The sequence below is a fragment of the Sceloporus undulatus genome, chromosome 1 (assembly GCF_019175285.1).
Source record: "Sceloporus undulatus isolate JIND9_A2432 ecotype Alabama chromosome 1, SceUnd_v1.1, whole genome shotgun sequence".
In the NCBI taxonomy this organism is placed as follows: Eukaryota; Metazoa; Chordata; class Lepidosauria; order Squamata; family Phrynosomatidae; genus Sceloporus; species Sceloporus undulatus.
Genome location: NC_056522.1, coordinates 170,628,753 through 170,646,845, shown reverse-complemented (window position 1 = coordinate 170,646,845; position 18,093 = coordinate 170,628,753). Strand labels below are relative to the sequence as shown.

The window sequence follows — 18,093 nt, the reverse complement described above, 5'->3', positions numbered from 1 at the left end:
TAACTAGAAGTGAATGTTAGATAGCTTTGGCAATGAGAAATAAATTGCCACAGAACCCAAGGCTGCCTTGCTGAATCATCTCCTACCTGGATCTCCTGGTGGACCTTGAGGACCCATTTCACCCAAAGTGCCTGGAGGCCCTCTGTTTCCATGGGCCCCTGGTGACCCTTGCTCAGCCACCAGTTTAGGGAGGATAGGAGGCAGTCCAGGAGAACCTGGAGGTCCCTGAAATCCTAGAAGTTAAACGTAACACAATGTAACTGACTCTCCAGATAAGCATTCAGATTGCACAGGACACTCTCTTCTTTAACTTCATAGAATCATAGAATCATAGAGTTGGAAGAGACCACGCGGGCCATCCAGTCCAACCCCCTGCCATGCAGGAAATCCAATCAAAGCAACCCCAATAGATGGCCATCTAGCCTCTGCTTAAAGACCTCCAAGGAAGGAGACTCCACTACACTCTGAGGGAGTGTGTTCCACTGTCGAACAGCCCTTACTGTCAGGAAGTTCTTCCTAATGTTGAGGTGGAATCTCTTTTCCTGTAGCTTGGATCCATTGTTCCTGGTCCTGTTCTCTGGAGCAGCAGAAAACAAGCTTGCTCCCTCCTCAATATGACATCCTTTCAAATATTTAAACAGGGCTATCATATCACCTCTTAACCAGGCTAAACATCCCCAGCTCCCTGAGTCGTTCCTCATAGGGCAAGGTTTCCAGACCTTTCACCATTTTAGTCGCCCTCCTTTGGACATGCTCCAGTTTCTCAATGTCCTTTTTGAATTGTGGTGCCCAGAACTGGAGACAATATTCCAGGTGAGGCCTGACCAAAGCAGAATATAGTGGCACTATGACTTCTCTTGATCTAGACACTATACTTTTATTGATGCAGCCTAAAATTGCATTGGCCTTTTTAGTTGCCGCATCACACTGTTGACTCATGTTCAACTTGTGGTCTACTTGGACTCCCAGATCCCTTTCACATGTAGTTTCATTCAGCCAGGTGTCCCCCATCCTATATCTGTGCATTTCATTTTTCTGCCCTAAGTGCAGTACCTTACATTTCTCTGTGTTGAATTTCATTTTGTTAGCTTTGGCCCAGCTTTCTAGTCTATTCAGATCATTTTGAATGTTGATCCTGTCCTCTGGAGTATTAGCTATTCCTCCTAATTTGGTGTCATCTGCAAATTTGATAAGTATGCTCCCAATTCTGTCATCCAGGTCATTGATAAAGATGTTGAATAACACTGGGCCCAGGACAGAGCCCTGTGGGACCCCACTGGTCACTTCTCTCCAGGATGAAAAAGAGCCATTGTTGAGCACCCTTTGGGTTCGGCCGGTCAACCAATTACAGATCCATTTAACAGTTACTTTGTCTAGCCAACATTTTACAAGCTTGTTTGCAAGAATATCATGGGAAACCTTGTCAAAGGCTTTACTGAAATCAAGATATACTATATCCACAGCATTCCCTTCATCTTCCAAGCTGGTAATTTTATCAAAGAAAGAGATCAGATTTGTCTGGCATGACTTGTTTCTCTGAAACCCATGTTAACTTTTTGTGATTATGGAATTGCCTTCTAGATGTTCACAGACTCTCTGTTTAATGATCTGCTCCAGAATCTTTCCTAGTACTGATGTCAGACTAACTGGACAATAATTGTTGGGATCCTCTTTTTTCCCCTTTTTGAAGATGGGAACAACGTTTGCCCTCCTCCAGTCTGCTGGGATTTCTCCTGTTTTCCAGGAGTTTTCAAATATGATTGCCAATGGCTCCGATATTACATTTGCCAGTTCTTTTAATACCCTTGGATGTAGTTCATCTGGTCCTGGAAACTTAAATTCATTTAGATTAACAAGGTATTCCTCTACTATCTCTTTACTTATTCTGTGCTGAAATTCCCCTATTCTGTCCTCTGCTCCATTGTCCTCAGGTTGAGCACCCCTTTTCCTTTTCTGAGAAGACTGAGGCAAAGAAGGTGTTGAGTAATTCTGCCTTTTCTCTGTCCCCTGTTAACATTTTGCCATCCTCTCGACGCAGTGGCCCTACCATTTCCTTCTTCTTCCTTTTGATGTGGACATATCCAAAAAATCTCTTTTTGTTCTTTTTAAACTCTCTAGCAAGCCTGAGTTCATTCTGCGCTTTTGCTTTTCTGACTTTACCCCTACACATGCCTGCTATTTCTTTTAATTCCTTTTTTGTGATTTCCCCCTTTTTCCATTTCTTGTACATGTACCGTTTCAAACTTAGCTCAGTTGAAAGTTCCTTAGTCATCCATCCTGGTTTCTTGAGACATCTCCCATTTTTCTTTCTCACTGGAACTGTTTGAGATTGTGCCTTCAGTATCTCTCTTTTGAGAAACTCCCATCCGTCCTGAACTCCCTTCCCTTTTAGTATTTCTGACCACAGGATCATCCTCAATACTTCTCTAAGTTTACTGAAATCCGCTCTCCTAAAGTCTAGAATGCGTGTTTGACTATGCCTGGCTTCTCCTTTCCATTGTATAACAAACTCCAGGAGAACATGGTCACTTCCACCTAAGGATCCCACCACTTGCACCCCATTAACCAAGTCATCCAAAATAGCTGACCCCCTTGTTGCCTCTTCCACCTTATGGACCATGAAATTGTCTTCCAGGCAAGTGAGGAATTTGCTAGACCTTGAGGATTTTGCTGAGTTTGACGTCCAGCAAATATCAGGATAGTTGAAGTCGCCCATCACTACTACATCTCTCTTTTCTGACTGTGTGGTCATCTGTTCTAGAAAGATATCATCCAATTCCTCAGTCTGACGTGGGGGTCTGTAGTAGACTCCCACCGTAACATCCTTGTTGTTTCCCTCCCCTTTAATTTTTATCCAGATGCTCTCCACTTGACACTGGAGCTTTTGTTTTATTTTGTTACAAACACTCAAATAATCAAAATCAGGGTACAGAAATGAGAGCCTGAGAGCAATTACCACACAGAAAATACATAACAGCATAATTTGATCATAATTCTGTGTAGATAGACAGGGAAGAGATCAGAAGGCTCAAATAAAAATACAGTATACAGAATGCAAACAATACGGATGTTTGGGAAAGTGATGTAGAAAAGATGAGATATTGATGCATTTTAATGTTTGTAATAAGGAAAAAAACAGTGATGGTCCAGGGCAAGGTAGGGCCATCCTTTTTCTAGTTAATTATGCTGACCAACAGTATTTAGCCCAGCATAACATTAACCATGATGAAAATCTCAAACCCAGCACAATTTATCTTTCTGGCAGCAGCATACAAAACAATATTGGCCCCTAAATTCTGTGTAAGTCAAGATATATCCTGCCAAGATCTCACATTTCCTCCACTATCCCCAAAATACGGGGTGCCCTTAAGATATTTCACTGGTTGAGGTGGATCAAAAGGTAATGTCTTCCCCATCCCATACTTTTCTCACACAAAATCAACATTAATTCTCATCAACCCACCCCCTCTCCCTATTTCTCACATTCATGGCCTCATCCATCCTCCTTAAATATATATGCTCCCACCGTATCCATCATCTAGGTCAGGGGTTGGCAACCCGCAGCCCACAGGCCGCATGCGGCCCGCCGAGGCCAGGGGATCAGCTCGAGCCTGGTGCTGCCGCCGATTGCCAAAGGCCCCGCACCGGCGGCAATCGGTGGCAGCACCAGGCCCTTCGCCCAGGGCCTTTGGGGGCCGCTGGCCTCCCCCCTCTCGCGCGAGAGGCCAAAAGTCTCTTGCACGAGCGGGCAGGACCTTTGGGGGGCCGCCGGCCTCCTTCCTCCTGGATCTCTGCCTCCAGCAGGTGAGTGAAGGAAGGAGGGAAGGGAGGAAAGGAAGGAGAGAGAGTGGAAGGGAGAGAAAGAAAGAAAGGGGAGTGGAGTGGAGAAAGATAGAGAAAGAAGAAGAGATGGTAGGAAGGAAGGAGAGTGGAAAGGAGGGAAGGAAAGAAAGAGGTGTGGAGGGAGAGATGGGGAGAAGGGAGAATGAGAAAGGGAGGAAGGAAAAGGAAGAGAGGGGAGAAAGGAAGGAAGGAAAGAAAGAAAGAAAGCAAAAAAGAAAAAGGGGTGTGGAGGGAGAGACAGGGAAGGAAGGCAAGGGGAGAGTGAGAAAGGGAGGGAGGAAAAGAAAGAGAGAAGGAAGGAAGGTGTGGAGGGAGAGATGGAGAGGAAGGAGGAGAAGGAAGAATGAGAAAGGAAGAGTGGGAGGAAAAGGAAGAGAGAGACGGATGGAAGGAAAGAGAGGTGGAGGGAGGGAGAGATGGGGAAAGGGGAAGAGAGAGAATGAGAAAGGGAGGAGGAGGAAGGAAGAGAGAGATGGGTGGAAAGAAGGAAAGAGATGAAAAGAAGGAGAGAGAGTGGAAGGGATGGAAAGAAAGAAAGAAAGAAAGAAAGAAAGAAAGAAAGAGTGGTGTCGAGGTAGAGATGAAGAGAGCCAGGAAGGAAGAAGAAAGGAAGGGGGGAATGAAGGAGATTGGGATTGAAAGAGGTGTGGAGGGAGAGATGGGGGAGGGAGGGAGGAAGAGAAACATGAGGGAAAGAGGGATGTGAAGGGAGACATAGGGAAGGAAGGAAGGAGAAAGAGAAGGGAAGATGGGAAGGAAGAAGGGATGGACCTCTGCCTCCAGCAGGAAGGGAAGGAAGGAAGGAAAGAGGTCTGGAGGGAGAGATGGGGAGAAGGGAAGGGAGCTAGGAAGACAAGAGGGAGGGAAGGAAGAAGGAAGGGGGATGAGAAAGGGAGAGGGAAATAAAGGAAGAGGTGGAAGGGAGGGAAGGAAGAAAGGGGGAATAAAGGAAATGGAGGAAGAAAGGCATGGAAGGGTAGTAAGAAGGTGAAAGGAAAATAGAAAGGGAGGAATAAGGAAAAGGGAGGAAGAGAGAGATGGATGGAAGGAAAAAGAGTGGGAAGGAGGGAAGGAAGTGGGAGAATGAGAAAAGGAGATGGAATAAGGAAAAGGGAGAAAGAAAAGAGAATGAATGTGAGATGGGGGGGCCGGCAGGGCCGGCAAAGAGGGGGAGGCCTCCAGCGCTAGCGCCCCCGTCGGCTTTTTTGCCAGCCTCTGACAGGGCCTGGGGCCCCGTCAGGGGCTGGCAAAGAGGGCGAGGCCTCTAGCGCTGGCGCCCTCATTGGCTTTTTGCTGGCCTCTGATGGGGCCTGGGTCCCCGTCAGGGGCTCAGAAAGAGGGCGAGGCCTCCAGCGCTGGCCCCACCCTTAGAGGGTGGAAGCTCCACCCCCGGTGTGTAGCACTGCCCCCGGAGGGTGGAAGCTCCACCCCCAGCATGTGGCCCCCCCCCCCCCGCGCGGTGGCCCCCGCCCCCCCCCCCCCCCCCAGTTGTTTGAGGGACAGAAACCCGGCCCCCGGCTCAAAAAGGTTGCCTACCCCTGATCTAGGTAAACTGTCCCACACACATCACTCCCTTTCCCTATTCCCTGCAATTTCCCTAAATGACATGAACCTTGCATGCTACCCAATCAGCTCTTAAAAAGCAAGCAAGTGAGTAAACAAACAAAACCCCATCTATTTGCACCCAACTGTATTTTTCGAATTTTGAAGGAAGCAGAATGATGGAGTCCTCTCTCCATACAGTCTCAAAAGCACAAATGGAAAATATAGTAGCAACCATCATTCTCAAATATATCAGTTAGAAGAGGATCTGGGAAAGTAGACTCACATCTCCAAAAGCTTATGCTTCCAGTTTCTTTATTTCAGTTAGTCTCCAAGGTCCTACAAGATCCCTTTTATATAGGTTAGAGGCGTTAGTGGTGATCTAATACATTGCACCACTTATTTTGATGGAAAAGAAGCAAGCATTTCTTTGCAATTATTGTTTCTGAAAAAATAAAACATTAGCTGAACATATATTTATAATGAGAACACTTGGGATAGCCTATATGAAATCTGGGTTCCACATTCAAAAGGAGGCTGTCATTTCGTAGGATCTGTCAATTTGGTCTGTCTCCAGCAGTTTTTAAAGATGGTTGTCTCATAAACACTGAACTAACAATATAAACATTTACTTACCAGTAGCCCCTCTGTCTCCTTTGGGCCCAGTGGGGCCAGTTTCACCAGGAATTCCCAGTAGACCAACAAAGCCCATGACTCCTTGTTCACCTTTATACCCTTCAAGGCAAAATAATGAAGTGGATGTGTTACTATTACATATCTGTTGAGTCAGAATAAATTGGTAGCTTTCAATAATGGGTTCTGCCATCTTACCTCTTGCTCCAGGAAAACCTGGTATTCCAGGTCTTCCAGATGCACCTGGATCTCCTCTAAGTCCCTTTTGACCATCTTCTCCAACCACACCTATTTGTCCTTCTTCTCCTTTGGTCCCAGGTGGAGCATCTAGCCCAGGTATCCCTGGTGGGCCTGGGTAGCCTATAAGATTTATACATAGTTTAGACATTATAAAATAATAAATTATTCTAATCAAGTGATTACAAGACAAAAATGTGTAGCATCTTTGTGGGCTTCCATTCTTGATGGCTTCAGCTTAATGCAGAGGTGTATGATATTGAAAATTCAACTTACTGTGTTTAGACTTTTAAATAAAAAGAAAAATTCAAAATTGTGAAATGTCATTTTTCTTGAAGGAGGAAAGTGGTTTACTCCACTGTTCTGATGTGAAAACCTCTCAAGCTAGTATCCCTCCTAATAGTATCTTCAGGACTAGCCTGAAGATAGAGAGCCCTCCCTCCATGATAACTGTCATCCTTCGGCCTGTGAGGGAGTGAACAGGCAGGCCCAGCTCCACCAGGGCTAGCCTTAAGATAGAGTGCCCTCCCTCCATGATAACTGTCATCCTTTGGCCTGTGAGGGAGTGAACAGGCAGGCCCAGCTCCATCAGGGCTAGCCTGAAGAAGAAGAGCCCTCCCTCCAGTCCATCTGCCTTGGTCCAGGTCTGAGAGGGAGAGAATAACCACTGGACCTGATCCCCTTCCCTACCACCATTCCCTTCTCCTTTTGTGTCATGTCTTTTAGATTGTAAGTCTGAGGGCAGGGAACCGCCTAATTAAAAATAATAATTGTAAGCCGCTCTGATAGCTTTTAGGGCTGAAGGGCGGTGTATAAATACCATAAATAAATAAATAAATAAATAAATAAATAAATAAATAAAATCTTCTGCATGTGGAGTCTCTGGCATTGCCTCTTTCAACCATTAATTTGAAGTATTGAATACTTTTTCCAGAATAGGGTGGGCTTCAACACTTCTTCAATTCTTCTGAAAAATTGTGCCACTCATCGTTTTATAAGGAAATTTCTACAGATTTACACAAGCTGTTGGACTGTTATCTGTATCATTATAAAATTGTCCTCTGTCTCTGCTGATGCAAACTTTGACAGAAGGCTATTCCAGCATGTTCTGGACCAAAACAATTGCCTGGGATATAACTCCTCTAAGGAGTTTATCACACTGGGGCTAAGTTTGGTATTAAAGAGAGATTAAAGCACATTTAAAGCATCCCGTAGATAAAGCGAAAATGGCGAGTAATTGTGTGAATGATTATCACACGCAATTGCGCAAATATTGGACATGCATTGTCGCTGAAATCCTGAAAGTAAAAAGATGCACATTAATGCTTCTTTGTAACCACTTTAATGGCAGGCTTTGTGTGATGTCATGCGAAATTGTTTCGTGTAATTACACGATTTTTCTGGGATATTCACGGGATAAACGCCCAATCTCCTTTGTGTGATGAACTCCTTTGAAATATTGATTTAGCAGAGAAAGTGAAGCTGGACTAACTGGTAACATTTTTAAAAAGTGGAATGGGGGTGAGTACAGACAAAGGCAGCTAACAGCAAGAAACAGGCAATTAATTAGGAAGGGGAAGAGAAAGAATGCCTATTTTCTTTTGTGTGAGTGTCTGTGTGTGGAAGTGTAAGGTACAGAATGGTAACCTGTCTTCCTTGAAAAGCAGTCTATTCAGAGATGGCTGATTTTGTCTGCTTTCCCTTGACACCACTGTCTCATCTGGAAAAAGCCCACCAACAGTTGTGTGTGATGTGTACAAGTCATTTCCAACTAACGGAGAGGTTTTCTTGGCAAGATTTGTTCAGAGGAAGTTTGCCATTGCCTTCCCCTGAGGTTGAGTGTGTGTGACCCACCCAAGGTCACCCGATGGGTTTCATGGCCAAGCTGGGAATCAAACCCTGTTCTCCAGAGTCATAGTCCAATGCTGAAATGCTAGCTTTCAATCTGGCCAGTTACTGACCAGCTTGCCCACTTTGGCTCCTGGCTGTACTACTACTATCTGTCCAATCCTATATCACCTGCCAAAACAGGTATTATCTGAATATAAAAAAATATTCAATGAGGTGGCAAGAAAAAAGAAGAAAATAAAATAAAAAATAAAAAATATATTTATTTATATATTTATATATATATTTCACTACTATAATTAATCTCTGAAAATCTGAAGATGATATAAAGATATGAAAATTATTTGGGAACATATGTTGTAATGTGTTAACTGTTAATGTTGTCATAAGAGGCACGTAAAAATCGATACGAAAAAATCTTTCTCTGTCTGTGTATTCCTGAATTCCAGAATGCAGATGATTGCCTCCCCTTTAAAAAGCTCCCAAACTGTTGAAAATTAATTTCCTGTTGTATTTTTTTTAAAAAAAAAACCCATAGCTTTCTATCACAGCAGCATGAACAGTGTGTTTTTGCTCTTCAAACCTATAATGCAAATCTGGTTTGGAAATGCATGGTTTGTCATGAGCCAGGAAATAAAGGATCTTTCATACTACTTAGTTATAAAACTGTGATTCACTTTTATCGGCTATGGTTGCATCCTGTGGAATTCATCTGGGGTTTGTATAGTTGGTGTTTGCCCTGTATTTCTATGACTTTAAAATATGTTTCTCTTATCTTTACTCACTTTTCATCTGTAGTATATGTGTTTCTAATAAACTGGCAAATTCCTTAATATCATTAGTTCACTGTAGATGATATTACAGAGCGATTAAGAAAGTTGAACAGACACCGTTAATAGGCCTGGTTGCAGTGGAGCGTGATGCCAATTTTTGGTTCCCCAGTTTTTCACGCATCTCAGTGGCACACACAGGCATCCTGGAATGCCCAGAACTGGCAATGGACACATGCTGGATTTACCTCTGAGTTTCCCATACCTGGGAGACAATTCCTGATGGTTACACAGTTGCTAAATAGCAATAGCCACAGTCAGTGCTTCTCTGCACTCTGCTAGGTGTGGAAGGCAGATTTACGGCGCCATTGTCAACACAGAAGTCCACTCTAACACCTCTTGCATGTATGTTAATTGAACTAAAGCTCCAGATTAGAAAGTTATAAAGATTTTTGTGGGAAAAACTTTATGTCCTTCAAAGCTACAAGCATATACCTCAGTTAACAAAAAAGAGAACATCTGCTTTGTCAGAGACTTTGTTAACACAAGCTTGTCTGTATTTGCCTATGTTGTTTACTGCAAAGAGGTTTTGAGTACAGTGGGCCCTTGCCTTACGCAGGGGATCCGTTCCGTTCATTTGAATGGGGCTCGTGTGTGGTGGCATGGGAGTGTGCCGGGTGCCACGGGCACGTGCCCCATTCATTTGAATGGGATGTGCTGCCCCTTGCACCCCGCGCGCTCCCCGCAGCTTGAGCACGTACGCTCAAGTCTGCGTAAAGCGCGCCCGTGTATAACGTGGGCGCACTGTATGTTGCAATAAATATAACCAACTGCAATACTCCCCATTCCCAGTAATATTAGTCAGTTGTTAAAGGAATTTTCATCCATATCCTTTTCTCCTCTTTATAAATATTCTTGCCTAATAATTGCTTTAAAGTGGGAATGTTGACAACATATCACAACTGAAAAATGTATCAACAGCAGGGTTGTATTACCTGGTACTCCATTCAAGCCTGGAGATCCCTCATCACCAGATGTTCCTGATATATTGGAAACACCAGGAAGGCCTGGCCTTCCATCAGGTCCAAGAGCACCAGGTGGGCCTCGAGTTCCTGTCAATTCAAAAATAAGACTTACTACTGAAGATGGAGGCACAGATGGGTGGAGTGAATGCACACTTCCATGTCCTTTTGACTGATTATCCAGCACTGTGTTTCAGAAGGCTTCCATGTTACTCTGGAAGATGGTACAATACAGGTCTGATCTCTAATGACAGAATGGCTTGCAAGGATCTATGGACTTTCTTTGATAATTATTATCTGGAGAAGCATGTCTTACTTTTTATTCCAGGTCATCTAGAATGTATAAGAAGCCTGCTTCTTACCTTTGTTACATCTGCACTGCAGAAATAATCCATTTTGACACCGTTTTCACTGTAGTTTGTTCAGGCAGCAGAGCCCTGGTGGCACAGTGCTTAAGTGCCAGTACTGCAGCCACTCACTCACAAACCACAAGTTGTGAATACAATCTCAGTCAGGGGCTCAGGGTCAACTCAGCCTGACATCCTTCTGAGGTTGCTAAAATGAATACCAAGCTTGTTGGAGACAAATAGCTTACAGCTATAAACTGCTTAGAGACTGCTTAGTGCGGTATGAAGCAGTATATAAATGAAGCTGCTATTGCTATTGCTATAATATATCAAAGAAGAGAATTGCAGAAATTGACAATCCTTGGCTGCAGACCTCCTTAACTGTTTGGCACCAATGGAAAGAAGTATTATCTCCAAAACCTTCCCCATCTGTCCTTTGTCTTTTCCTTCCTCTGTTTTATAATACTATTATTATACAATATTATGATACAATATTATTTTCAGACAATGAAGAAAAGGGGGAATTTACATAATCCGATATTTATGTACCAAAGGAATCCCTAATACACAAGAAGAATGATCAGAGAACCTATGACAGTCACTTGGTTATCTCTATTCCAAGTGTCCACATTTACAACTAGATTAATGGCTATGAAGGAAATTCCAAGATCTCCCACAATGTTTGAAAAAAAAAAATGTACACAGCAATCAAAAGGGCAAGTCTCAGCTATCTCCAATTGTTTACTGGGGCAGATACCACAATGAAACTGTAAGCTGAATCCTGAGACCCCATGAGTTATTCAATGACTTATATAACAGTTCAAATCAAGATGCCCAAGTTCCTTTTAGTTGAGGTCAGACTAGATGCTCTCAAGGTGTGATTTTCTATAATTAAGACATTTTCACATTTCAATGCCCAAAATTAATGATCACTGGCGAACGAGAGTTCACCCATGTTGATGGTGGGAGTCAGAGTGGGAACTGACCTTGGCCAGCCTGGCATGTTACCGATATTGTTGTTGAAGCTGCTGGGAAGCTGCTAGGAGGAACTATGGCTCCCTCCACTCATTGTATCATTTATGGTTACATTTGGGCTGATTAAAGGAAAATAAATTGAATGCTCTATTGTTGATTGTTAAAACCTAACACTGAGTAGACATGTACAATGAATGAAGTCATGGAAATCTCAGTAATGTACACGTGAATTTTTAGTCATCTGTAACATCATTTTGCAAGCTTATAAATGCTGGAATCCTATTAATAAAGTTGTTCTTTCTTTGCTCCTGTACAGACTGCTGGGCTGCTCTGTTATGGAGGGGAGGGGAACAGGATACAGGATCAACCCGCAGTTTACGTATACTAAGAGTGGTCATGGTGGGAGCTGATATCTCAGTTCTCCCCCTGCTTATAAAACTAGTGGTAAAATAAATTGAGAAATAGACTTAGACATTGAAATACCAGATGAGAATTGTATTCATACATGGTATTTACTTTCATTTAAATCACGTTCTGCAACAGCAAGGGAAACTGCTTTAAAATCACACATAAATGGTACTACACTTCAGTTAGAAATTCACAAATAGTCAAAATACTCATTTCTAAATGCTAGAGGGGATGTAAGCAAACTGGTACATATGTCCACACATGGCTGCAGTGCCCGGTTATTAATGAACTTTGGCAAAACCTGTTAAAACTAATTTCTACCATCATCAAACAGAAGATAAAATTCTTCCCTGGTCTATTATTGCTATCTTTATATCTAAATGAAAACAAACATTTGAAACACAAATATTTAATAATGTTTTTTTTTCTATTAGTGGCTTGACTTGAAATAGGTTTTTCTTGGAAAACAGGCAATGTAACATTAGAAAAGTGGTGGAACCACATCTGGGACACTTGGTTGCTTGAGAAACTATTGGACAATACAAGAAGAACAACAGGAGATACAAACTAAGGGGCCATTCAGTCTACACTTTACCCTGGATCAGAAATCGATTCTTTCACATGAAGTTCATATTGGCCCCGAATCTCCCACAAGCTTATCAGAGACTTGCACAAGTGTTTCGTGTCAAATGCCCCTTAACGCGGGTCATTTGCAATTGGGGCAAAAGCTGTCTCTTTTGAAAAAAACCGGGTTCTACTGAATATGAATTTGCCCCCAATCATGATTGGGGCAAGTTCAGGGGAGGGATTTAGGTCAGAGGGAGGGGTGTGCAGGGCATTCCCCCCCCCTCATCGGGGCGAAGGAGGAGGAGGAGGAAGGAGCCAGAGGATGCAAAAAAGGGGAATCTGACAGGAGGCAAAAAGGGGGAATTGAGGTGACTGACGGGGTCAATTCAGGGCAGGGCAGAGGGCCACAGCAAGCCAAGCCTCTGCTCTCCAGCAGGGGCCTTTCCCTTTTTATTTTTTAAAATTATTTTTGGCAGTCTATGCGCGTGTTTTTTGCAATAGATATATAGACAGAACGTGAGCAGGAGGAAGGGTAAATTCAGGGCAGGTCAGAGGGCCAGAGCAAACCAAGGCAGGGAACTTTCCCTTTTTTATTTTTATACTTATTTTTGGCAAAAAATGTGCATGTTTTTTGCTTCAGGTAGATATATATTTAGATAGAATGTGACTAGCTGCTTGTTCACTTTCCCTTTCTTTCCTCGCTTCCAGCAAAGGGGAAATGCTGCAAAGGGCACTTTGCAAGGGGCTTTTTCCCTTTGCAAATGAATGCTACAGTGCGAATATTACAACGTTTCTCTTTGGCAAATTGATACACACTTTTGCTACTGTCTCTAAGGAATTCAGGGGTAGCCTAGGAAAAGCAAAGAATGCATGGCATCACATCCTTTTCTGGCATTCTGAGGTGAGGAATTATTTATTTATTTATTTATTTATTTATTTATTATTCCATGTGTTATGCGGCATTCTGGGATAGCAAGGAGGCGGGGACACAGGATGCAGAGATGGCATTATCTTGCATTTTGGGGTTGAAAATGGGGCCAAGGGCAGAACATAACCTGCACTGACCCAAACCCCAACAGCACGCGCGCACACACACACACAGGAGGTTTTTAAATTTGACAACATGTGCGCATTCTGGTGCCTGGTTCTTTAAAAAAAAAAAAGGAGGGGGGAGCACACTTCCGATTGCCCAATAAGTGCTGGAAATGTCACCTATGACGATCGCGGAACTGAAAGTTGATTGACAGCAGCCGATTTCTCCAAGAGGGCATTTGGGTTAAAATACCTGATTGGTAGTCAGCACTTGCTTCCAGAGGGATTCGGGGAGGGAGAAACCGAAGCTTCCCAGTTGCTTCCAGCGCAAAAGTGCCAGTGAGAATGGGGCCTAAGATTCCTTTACTGAGAAATGATATCCATATATTGATTTTAGAAATGCAGGTACATATTTAACAGGGCCACTAGAATACCACCAAGATCTTTGGAAAGACGTTATATCTTCAAACAACTGATGGAGAAACTATTAGAAACTCCACAACCATTAATCAAAATCAGGAGAGGCAATATCTATAAGATCTACGAGAAGGAAATAGCTTTAATAATCACATCTTGATCTGACTGGTACTGGTTAGTACCATGTTTGTATTTTGTCCCTTATTTAGTTATTCTGAACTATCTTGTTGGTTTACCTATAGACTTGTAATCTGAGGAGGATTTTAATTTTAATAGATTTTAAAAAAATGGTAGCATCATGTCTAAAACTATGTGACTGTGCAGACCGCCCCTTTTACAGCCAGTTTGGGGCCATGGCAACCGCACGATGCAGCCCCAACCTGACTTTTGCAGTGGGCAAAAAGGAGCCGCAAAAAGCGGCTCCTTTTTGCCCTCTGCAAAAGAAGCGATAGCTGTGGCACTGTGGCTTTACTGTGTTCCTTCGGCACTGTGTCACGCTGACGCAGCAGCAGAGGGGCGCCGTAAAGCTGCAGCGCCATGTGGAGTGGCGTGCAGCATCGCACTGGCCTGGGGGCAGAGCAGGGGCATGTGTTATGTAGACGCTATGGCCCGACACCATCCCCAGGATGGCCTTTATGGCCGGTGTGCACAGCCCCTACATGTCAATGAAGTTGCTATTTCTAATACAACTGAGTAACAGACTCACCTGGATCTCCTCTTTCTCCTTTCTGACCTGGAGGTCCTCTACTACCCTCAACAGGGCTTGGTTCTCCAACTGTACCTTTGTCACCCCAAATGCCTGGGAAACCTGGGAGGCCATATCCATCTGGTCCTATTGCACATAAAGAAAATGATGAGAAAGAAGATGAGGATGGGAGCATTCTTTCTTTCACACATTCTAGTATGGAAGGCATTGCCTGCCAGCTTCAGAAATGTTTAGACAACACCCACTGTGATATGAAAGTCAAATGTGCACAATGTAAGGCAGTCCATCTCAGTAAGAGCGAACATAATCAATTAGTAAGAGCCAATATAATCAATATAAACATACCTGGTGATCCTGGGAAGCCTTTAGTACCTGGTAAACCATCTAATCCAGGGATTCCTCTGATGCCAGGAATACCTACCAAAGTACCACATACTGTGTTATCCATAGATTCATTACTAAATGCTTGTTAAACTATTTTATCGAAAATATCTTCCTATATAAAGGTGTCAACAAAAGATTTAAAAAAATAGTGTGCAATTTGCCTAGCATTTGTCACCACATGAGAAACTTGCATCTATTCTGCAGTATGCATTAGAAGCCTGCTATTATGGCATGCTGGTATGGCATGGTTCTCTGGTGCCACGTGTAGTTTCTAACGCAAGATTAAAAGTAACTTCATTTTTTAAATAATTTTTATTGAGATTTTCTTATATACATACAAAGCATGAAAAGAAAAAAGAGAAAAATAAAAATAACAAAAATGCACACAAAAAATATACAAATAAAAAAAGAAGTTACATTGTTCTGATCTTCCATAAATAGCTTAACGCTTGCCAATGTATTATTAATCAAATTAGTAATTAGTATTTTTGCTAATAGTTCCTTATTTAGGACCATCTAACTTAGTTGCCATAATTTTGTTATATTTTTCCATTTATTTTCATGTTCTTGCATTGTCCTTTTTGCTGATATCATAGTCAGTCTGTCCATTATGTAGTAGTCATATATTCTTGTGATCCATTCATCTAAAGATGGCAGTGTCTTGGATCTCCAATTTCTTGCTAGGGAGATGCGGGCAGCTGTTATCATATACAGGATTAGACTTGTCATACCTGATGTCATTTTTAGTTGTATTGTGTCTAATATATTAAGCAAAAATATTTCAGGAAAAAGGGGAAATTTTATATTTAGTACTTCTTGCATCTTCTTATGTATTACAATCCAATATTTCTTTACTAGGTCACATTGCCACCACAGGTGGAAATAGGTTCCAACCTTCTCCTTACACTTCCAGCATTTATTATCATAATGTGGATTTATTTGAGATAATCTAGCTGGAGTTATGTACCACCTATGAAATACCTTTATATAATTCTCTTTCAGCGTGTTTCCTTTTGTAAATTTCTGGTTAGATTTCCAAGATTGCTCCCACGTTGTTAATGTAATTGAGTGTCCTATATTCCTCATCCACTTAACCATGCTTTCCTTAACAGTTTCTTCTTCCATTTCAATATCTAAAAGATGTTTATACATTTTTTTATGAATCCTTTTCCCCCTCCTAATAAAATCTTGTCAAAAGGTTGCCATTGCGATTCTATTCCAACCTCTTTCATATCATTGTTGAATTATTTGAAGGTATTGAAGCCAGCCTATCGCTTTCCCTTCTTGCATTAATTGTTCTCTGGTTTTAATTTTAAGATCTCCTTTCACTGTAGTTAATAAATCTGCATATTTAATCCAGTAGGTATTATGTGGATGCTCTTTTTTATGAAAGGCTTCCTGTGTAGAAACCCATCTAGGTATTTTAGAATAGAAGAACTTTTTATATTGGCTCCAGGTCTTATATCACGTTTTCCTAATAGAGTGCCAGTTAAATTCCTTATCCACATTTGATGGTTAATAAAATAAATAGGTATGCCATCCCTGTTTCATTCCAGCACCTTCCAGTGTGGTTATCTCTCTGTTTTCAAGCATAATCCAATCTTTAATCCATGACATAGCACAGGCTTTGTAATATATTTCCAGGTTGGGAAGTCCTAATCCACCCTTCTGTTTTCTATCCTGTATCACTGTATATTTGATTCTGGGCTTTTTGCCCTGCCAGATGAATTTTGATAAATCTTGTTTCCAGCTTTTAAACTGAGATTTATTAGTTAAGATGGGTAATGACTGAAATAAAAATAACATTTTCGGTAGGAACAACATTTGAATAGTAGCAATTCTACCTAGGAGGGAAAGTTGTTTTTTGTTCCATTCTACTAAGTCGGATTTAATACTTTTCCATATTTTTCATTTTTTTATTTATTAAGATGCAGCAATTTAAAACATTTGAACTGAACATTACAGCTTTAGCTCACAGTTGAAATTCAGATGACTTACTTGTTGGCAGACTTTTTTAGGCTCCAATCTTTGGAGATTATCACATGGGGGACGTCCCATCCCTGTCCCATCATGTTCCTGTCCTTCTGTGTGATCGTGGGAAGGACTTTCAGATGGGATTCGCGCTTATCCCGTCCAGGAAGTGCGAATGGTGGCAATCATGTGAAAGGTTTTCAGATGAAGTTGCACAGATCCTGTCATTATCTTAGCATTAACCTGCCATTAAAGCAACATTGGCGGGCATTTTGCATTAACGGAAGATCGCGTTAATGCAATGCTACTTTAATGACAGGTTAATGGCAGGATTGGCATTACAATCTGAAAGCCTTTCACACCATCACAGTCACCAATGGGTTAAGGATGGGATAAAGATGGGGGAGCAATCCCATGTCTATCCCATCCCCATTTAAAAATCTCCTATGTCATTCTTAACCAATAGTTTTTGTTAGAAATTCAGCAGTGATTAGCACAAGAATGCCTCTAAGAGGTGAGGAGTAGTACAATTAAACAGCTAAGTGACTCAGAATGTCTTCCCCTTTTATCTACCCAATCTAACTTCTGTGGATACTCTGCAGGAATTTTTTTTTCAACAGTTACCTTACTGTCAGTCCTCCTTCAGCTGGCTCCTAGAATATTTAGTACCCTACACAACATCTGTCTTTCCATGGAGTTCATGTAATAAAGCCTTTTACTTTGTTTCTCTCAGCTGACGTATTTCTCTCCTTAATCCTATCTCTGTCTCTGACCTTCACCCACCGCTAATTTGGAAGTTGGGCCACTCTCTGAACCTCTGTTGCATTATTCATGAACCACCAGAGAGGCTTTTAATAGGTCTTTAAAAGCAAATTATTTTGTGATTGGGCTCCCCCATGGTGAAAATGTGTTGCAGTTGACCTTGGAGACCAAGGTTCGATTACCCACTCAGTCGTAGAAAGCGACTGGGTGATCCTGGGCGAGTCATACTCTTTCAGCCCCAGAAAATCCTGTGACATGTTTGCCTTAGGGTTACCGTAAGATAGAAACAACTTTAAGGCACATAACAATAACTTCTCGTTTTGTCTTAAAAACAAAACAAAACAAAACCAAACAATTTTTCTGTTATTCTTGAATTTTCTGGCAATTCCCATCACCAGCCACAACATTTTATTCCCACCCTCAAATGGCATTCCTTTTAATTCTAATACATATGAAAAAATTTTTTTCTTCTCCTTTGATTTAAACACATTTTCCTTAGCATTATATTACTATAGTGCATCTATGAAACACTTCTTGATTTCTAGAAGTTCTTAGTCTATCTCATTTAAGGGCGTACCAATAGGATGCCAGATTTTGCTTTCCAGATATTTGTGATCAGAAGGAACAAA

The 18,093-nt window shown here is 41.9% G+C and overlaps 1 protein-coding gene across 1 annotated transcript in view; it reads right to left on the bottom strand.

The window, feature by feature from the left end:
• The window catches only part of COL4A2 (collagen type IV alpha 2 chain), a 225,032-nt gene that overhangs the window by 22,745 nt on the left and 184,194 nt on the right, over positions 1-18,093 (bottom strand). The window contains 6 exon segments of the mRNA XM_042445762.1: positions 87-233; positions 6,022-6,120; positions 6,217-6,378; positions 9,869-9,985; positions 14,348-14,473; positions 14,693-14,764. Coding sequence (XP_042301696.1) covers positions 87-233; positions 6,022-6,120; positions 6,217-6,378; positions 9,869-9,985; positions 14,348-14,473; positions 14,693-14,764 — 723 coding nt within the window.